Source organism: Monodon monoceros, unplaced genomic scaffold (genome assembly GCF_005190385.1).
Source record: "Monodon monoceros isolate NGI ecotype Baffin Bay Population unplaced genomic scaffold, NGI_Narwhal_1 Super_Scaffold_13, whole genome shotgun sequence".
Classification (NCBI taxonomy): Eukaryota; Metazoa; Chordata; class Mammalia; order Artiodactyla; family Monodontidae; genus Monodon; species Monodon monoceros.
In genome coordinates this window covers 45,492,757-45,499,988 of record NW_021703769.1, presented here as the reverse complement: position 1 = coordinate 45,499,988, position 7,232 = coordinate 45,492,757, and the positions used below count along the sequence as shown (strand labels likewise).

Sequence of the window (7,232 nt, the reverse complement as noted above, 5' to 3'; positions counted from 1 at the left end):
CGCCGCGCTCGCCTGCGCGCCGGGCCCGCCGCCACCCCCGCCGGGGCCGCGGGCCGCGCACTTCGGCAACCCCGAGGCCGCGCACCCCGCGCCGCTCTACAGCCCCACGCGGCCCGTGAGCCGCGAGCACGAGAAGCACAAGTACTTCGAGCGCAGCTTCAACCTCGGCTCTCCCGTTTCGGCCGAGTCCTTCCCCACGCCCGCCGCGCTGCTCGTTGGAGGCGGCGGCGGCGGCGGCGGCGGCGGGGCCAATGGCGCGGGCGGCGGCGGCACCTGCGGCGGCGGCGGCACCTGCGGCGGCGACCCGCTGCTCTTCGCGCCCGCCGAGCTCAAGATGGGCACGGCGTTCTCGGCAGGCGCCGAGGCGGCCCGCGGCCCGGGGCCCGGCCCCCCGCTACCCCCCGCCGCCTCCCTGCGGCCCCCAGGCAAGCGACCCGCGCCCCCCGCCGCCGCCGCCGAGCCGCCCGCCAAAGTAGCCAAAGCCCCAGGCGCCAAGAAGCCCAAAGCCATCCGCAAGCTGCACTTCGAGGACGAGGTGACCACGTCGCCCGTGCTGGGGCTCAAGATCAAGGAAGGCCCGGTGGAGGCGCCGCGGGGCCGCGCGGGGAGCGCGGCGCGGCCGCTGGGCGAGTTCATCTGCCAGCTCTGCAAGGAGGAGTACGCCGACCCGTTTGCGCTGGCGCAGCACAAGTGCTCGCGCATCGTGCGCGTGGAGTACCGCTGCCCCGAGTGCGCCAAGGTCTTCAGCTGCCCGGCCAACCTGGCCTCGCACCGCCGCTGGCACAAACCGCGGCCTGCGCCCGCCGCCGCCCGCGCGTCCGAGCCCGAAACCGCTGCCAGGGCTGAGGTGCGGGAGGCGACGGGCGGCGGCAGCGACCGCGACACGCCGAGCCCCGGCGGCGTGTCCGAGTCGGGCTCGGAGGACGGGCTCTACGAGTGCCACCACTGCGCCAAGAAGTTCCGCCGCCAGGCCTATCTGCGCAAGCACCTGCTGGCGCACCACCAGGCGCTGCAGGTCAAGGGCGCGCCGCCGGCGCCCCCCGCCGAGGACCTACTGGCCTTGTACCCCGGGCCCGACGAGAAGGCGCCCCAGGAGGCGGCCGGCGACGGCGAGGCGGCCGGCGTGCTGGGCCTGAGTGCGTCCGCCGAGTGCCACCTGTGCCCAGTGTGCGGGGAGACGTTCCCCAGCAAGGGCGCCCAGGAGCGCCACCTGCGCCTGCTGCACGCCGCCCAGGTGTTCCCCTGCAAGTACTGCCCGGCCACCTTCTACAGCTCGCCCGGCCTCACGCGGCACATCAACAAGTGCCACCCGTCAGAGAACAGACAAGTGATCCTCCTGCAGGTGCCCGTGCGTCCGGCCTGCTAGAGCGCGCCCTCCACCCCGGCCCCCCGAACCGTGCCTTCGCTTGGAGACCCACGAAGAGAGCGCGCCCCGACCCCGCGTCCGCGCCGGGGGCACCCACCCCCGGTGAAAGTGTCGTCTCCGCTTCTCTCGGTGTAGCGTGACGGTAACCCCGATCCTCTCGTTGTGACTCCTTTTGGACCCCTCGCCCCCTTTGCGTTGTGTCCCCTTCCCCCCCATGGCGCAACAGGAGCCAATCTCTTTCTGTACAAGGGAGAAAAGCTGTACGCGTTTGTCTCGTGGTTGGAAGCCTCCCCTTGGAGGGGAGATGTTTTTCTTGCTAGTATTCTCTGTGTTCATGGTCTAGAAACGCGGTTTGCTCTCGCCTACCAATCTCTGCTCTCTATGTATGTAGCGTACGGGTTGTTTTGGGTGAATCTTGAGGAATAAATGCCTTTATATTTCACAGGCTGTAAATTGAACTTCCCACACGATTAGCTTTATTATGGCTTGTGAACTGCTGGAGTCTGGCTTTACCTTTTTGTATGTGAACAAATCAAATTGCTTAAAAAAGAGTTTTCTTTAGTCTAGCCACAAATGCCTTGAACTGTTGTCTGTTTGGGATTGTTTTTCGGGGGGAGGGAAGGGAGTTTTCAGAAGATGCTGTAGAAACTGCCTCAATATTTCACGTAAGACTTTTCGGTTTGATCATCTTTGTTGAGGTAGGACTATAATGAGTTCCCTCTAAATGTATATGTTGATTTATGAGTAATTGTTATTTATTCTTTATTTATTTATATTAATTATGAAGATTATGATATTATTTGATTGCAGATTTTTTTTTGGGTGCGCTTCCCCCCCCACCACTCTTGACATTTCACTGTGCATTTTAGAAGAGAGCCTTTTTCTAAAGGGATCTGTTAAAAGTTTTAACTTTTATACCTATCTGAGCGAATTACAGACAACCTACCATTTTATTCTGCTTGGAGCGCCCCCAGGGCCCTCGTACAAACGACAGCTCTTACTTTTAAATGCAATCTCTTTTCTACATACATTATTTTCTTAATTGTTAGCTATTTATAGAAAGCTTCAATAGAACTGTTTCAACTGTATAACTATTTACTATTCAAATAAAATATTTTCAAAGTCAAAGTAAGGTGGACTTATTTCTGCATCACGTGGTTTCCACAAGGATTTAAAATAGAGCTTCCAATGATTTCTTATATGTGTGTCTATTGTTTATTAAGAAAACCCACCACCGTCACTAGGATCGTGGATTTTTAGAGCTGGGCCTGAGCTGCCAGATTCTACCCTTCTGGCACTTCAAGGGTATAGGCTCAAAACAGCTAAGCTGGAGCCAAAGGCTTGTTAGGGGTCCTTAGGAATGTACTGGAAGGTGGGGGTTAGAAGGGAAGCTGTGCAAATCTTTTCCAGAGAAATCTAGATAAATGTCCACACAAACCTATCCTTTTAACCAAGGGGATATAAGAACACCACTTTAATTTAGCAGATCCTTCATTTCCTGACAGTTTGGGGCTCAGTGTAACCGTAATTCCTCAAGTAAAATGGGTAATTTCTGATCCTTAAGTAACAACTAGGAGAAAGTAGAAACGATTTTATGGTCAGATTTTCAAAATAAGGGAAGCAGACCAATTCTCATTTGGATACAAAAGAAGTTAAGCAACAGGGTTTGGGGTAAGGGCTCAGAAATAATTTTCCAATCAGGTAGCAGTCCATTTTGGGGGAAAAAACTGGAACACCATCTGTTTGGGGTATTAAATTTAATAACGGTAATTACACTGTTTTCCGTTATGTGTCACAAAGCTCTTTGAAGAACAATCCTGACACTCACCAGTTAATATTTTGAGTTGTTTTCCTCTGCCTTTGGAACACTTGATCACGGAGCCGAGCTAAACATCACAATTGTGCACGCCTTTCCCTTCCTGATGTGTGTTTGCTGCGTTTCTCCTGTGACACACTAAATCTAAGATTCGCTCAGCAAAGGGATTTTAGAAATCTGTACAGTACGAGCTGCGTTTCCAGAACGTGTAGCTGGCGTGATGGTGGCAAGGGCAGTACGTGAGAAACTGGAAGGAAAATGTGACGAAAGCGATCGTTTCCAGATTTTGAACCTAAAGTTTTATGTGGGAAAGGGTTTACTAAAAGGCTCAGCTGTCAGGACGGTGGAGTATTCCTCCCTTTGTGAGGGTCTTGAAATAGACTCAGTAACAATGAAGGAGCAGCCAGCACAGGTAAGTTGCCTCCAGGACAAACTGCCCCTCCTCTTATTATTTTTATTATTTACCGGTTTGGAAAATACAAGAAGACAGAAGCTTGGTGCAGCACAACACGAAAGCATAGGGACAAAGCTGTGTTTGTAAAACATCCTGAAAAGTTGGAATGAAACAAAGAAAACTTCAGATTTGTGGCCTGCTGATTGCTCCCTCTAAGCAATAATGTGAGACTTTTCAAAGGTTCTCTCTGAGTTACAGCTCACAGTAAAAGACCCTGCATCCTGAGGGTCCGCGTATGCTCTATGCCAATGAAAAGTATCCTTAGAAACCTGGTGGTTGGCCTGCAGGGATGTCGTCTTGGCATCTATGTTTGGCTTACTTTTTCTTGTCCAGAATCATAAATCATAAACCCTAATGTCCATCTTCATCATGGTCAATAAGATTTGGTTGTTTGCAAATGTGCTCTTTCATCCCCTGCGGAAATTTATTTCGATTGACCAAATACACCTTTTCTCAAAAAGAAACCAAAATTTCATTTATGTGAGATACTAAGTGAAACATATAGTGAAGGGAGCACATTGAAGGTGACTAAAACGTATAGAAGAAATAGAAAACCTTGGTCAATTTGTTTCAAAGTAATGCAATGTGAGTCAGCAGAATATTCCACAGGAAAGAAATCAGATTCTCTCTCTCTTTTTTTCTCCCTCCCTGGATAATAAGTTCCCAAGAGCTCCTATTACAAAATATCAAGTGGAAATGCACCCGCCTTCTTCACAAGTGTGCAAAGGGTGCGGAGGACATTCCCCTGCGTCTGAGGCTGCTCCAAACTTGGATGCCCACGGGTGGAAACCGGCCACGCGGGGACGTTTTGCACAGAGTTCAGCCTGGGTAAGGGGGTGGGGTCCGAGGCCTACCCTGGGGGGCGCTGTTCCTTCCGTGTAGCACCATCACTACAGGTGATCCCTGGGCCCTTTGGCTTCATTCTGGGAGCCCAGGTCACACGGTGGAGGCAGCTGCGCCAGGGTGACTCGTGACCACATGGAGCGAGGCTCAACCTGAACAGCTGTGCATGATGACAGCGTCGTGGTGCAGAGCAGAAGAAGGCTGGAGGCTGGCTGCACTCTGGCCCCTCGGTGGCACATGTAGGTATACTGGGGTGCCCTGCAGAGATCTGGGTGCACAAGGTTGGGCCGGGCAATGCCAGTCACCGGGCTCCTCTTGCCCAGCGTGTCTGCGCCCAGAGGCCACCGGTGAGGGGCCCAGTCCTCACGTGCCACCATTGTTCTGCAGGAGGCTCCCTGGGGCAGCCGTCTCCTTCCACCAGCCACCCCTCCATCTCCTTGGACTTCATTCCACAGCCATCCGCAACGTCTCCAAGACTAAGGAAGCAGAAGAATCTCTTAACAGTCCTATATGACATCATAGGAATTCTTCACCCACCAGATATCTTGTGGAAGGGAAAGGTCTAGAAGCAGCTTGGGCAACTCCAGGACTTCCTGCAGGCCTGTCTCCTCATCTCTAAATCAGAGGGAATGAGCTTCTGGGAGACACGGTGAGACACTGGAGAGGACTTCCTAGACAGTGAGAGGAAAGGCAGTCGGGACGCCAAAGGGAGCAGGTAGGAGAAAAGCTCCATCTGGGGAGTGTGTCCTATGGTGTTTAGGATTAGTTATAAACCCACTGGCCTGGGGCAGGCAGGCTTTGAGCAGAACTTGCTATCTTTTTGCAGGAGGGATGTTTTGGTCTTGTGGAGAAGTTTTCTGGCAAATAGACCCTAGTGTATGAGGTCAGATTGTCATCCGCACATACTGTGTGTGTGCCACTGATGTAGCCTGTTACAGGGCCAGGTTAAGTTACAGTCTTTTGGTGGCTAGGCTAGAGAAAGCTGTGTGTTTGGCAGTTAAAAGCCCATGCTGTGTGATTTAGAAAAGATCAAGCAAGGGACTGACTTGTAGAGAGAGACCCACGAGGTAGCGAAACACGCCAGAGTGAGAGGATCAACTGAACAGCACCAAGCAAGGATGTTGGTTCCATTGGACTGCCGAGGTGGGACCAAGGCATGGAGTACAATATGGCGGGTCCAGAGACACTCAGGATTCTAATCCTAAATCCTGGAAACATCCAAATCATGTTTTGGCAATATAACCTGGAAGTAAGAGCCTGAGAATCCCATTGAGTGGAGAAAGAAGCAGCCTAGTCCTCTTCAAGTTATACATATCTTACTGGGAAGCTTAGTGTCTTTATGGCTAACTGCAGCATCAAACAACCCATACTCGTGGGGAAAGGCTGGGATATGCATCACTCCTGCATTGTAATACGGCGACCGGCTCTATCAGGCCCGTCAGCATCACAGAGAGCAGTTCGGATGTGAAGCCTGGTCACAGGACTCACAAGAATGTCCCCACCAAGTGGCCCTAGGAGAAAGAAGTGGTCCCAGACACCCAGATGAGAAGGCCACCCTCTGAAGGGCTGCTCCTCGTCCGGGCACTTTCTCCCATCCCCCTGGCCCCACAGTTGACCAAGGCTCCCTGGCGAGGCCAGGGACCTTGAGTCCACAGGAAGAAGGGGCCAGAGAAGAGAGCACCCACCTGCCCAAGGATTTCCAGGAAGGGGGAAATCTTTTTTCACCAGGAGCACTAGGGAACTCCTGAGGTTGCTAAGGAAACCTAAAGAATTTCCAGTGGATTCACCAGCATCCCCTTGCCTTGTGCAAACAACCAGCTACAGGTTTTGGTGTCATCGAGGCAATTTCCCACTCAAGAGGATTTTCTGAAGACAAATGCATCCTGTTTCTCTGGACAGTTAGGAGGAACTGCAGGGGTAATTGCTACGAGCAAGACTGGATCTCGAAAGTGACCGAGCCTGATGGGAGGTATGACGGACCTTCCTGGTGAAGGGGAACTGATTTCTCAGGGTTGCGTGAGAGAAACACCTTGGCTCCCACGTTGACCACTCCCCGCTGGTTTTGGGGCATCATGAAAGCCTGATATGCTTCTTAGAATCACTGAACATTTTTGAGCATCTGATTTGAAGTCAGTTACCATATTTTCACCGACCCAAATACACATCCCTTCATCTCTTAAACCGCAGCTGTCATCATTTGTCTGCGACACACTTTTTATTATTGTGGGCTTGTTCTATCGCATCTGGAAAGTGGAATGTTGAGGACAGGCATGCTTCCTCTGGCAGCATATATGGTGAGCAGATGGCTTGTGGGGTAAACGTGTTCATATTTGTCTTGTTTGAAGATTTCTAGACTGTATGGTCTTCCTGGTGGAATTTCCACCCAAAGCATCAATATCCATGTTTTTTTCTTCAGCTCATCACACAAGCTCACACTCCTGAGATAAACTGGTCTTAGAATATTCTCCATATTGAAATGATACCTATACAATGTTCACCACCAGTCAGAACGCATTCAAGAGCATGATTATGGAGATCCAGTGTTTGACACGTCATACTCACGCTGTGCATTTTCACCAACGTCTATAAGAAGCTTGTGCACACCATTTGCATTCATGGTTCACCTGTAGTGCCTCCCTTTCATCAGAACCCAGGTGTTCACTGTTCCCTCCACTTGGCTTAAACCAGTAGACTGAGCGTTGCCCCAGGGGAAACAGTAATGGCAGAAACGTCCCCCTGAATCCACCCCTCTC

At 52.1% G+C, this 7,232-nt stretch overlaps 1 protein-coding gene across 1 annotated transcript in view; it reads left to right on the top strand.

The window, feature by feature from the left end:
• The window catches only part of INSM1 (INSM transcriptional repressor 1), a 2,022-nt gene extending 656 nt beyond the window's left edge, over positions 1–1,366 (top strand). The window contains exon 2 of the mRNA XM_029219524.1: positions 1–1,366. Coding sequence (XP_029075357.1) covers positions 1–1,366 — 1,366 coding nt within the window.
• Positions 1,367–7,232: the final 5,866 nt, after the last annotated feature.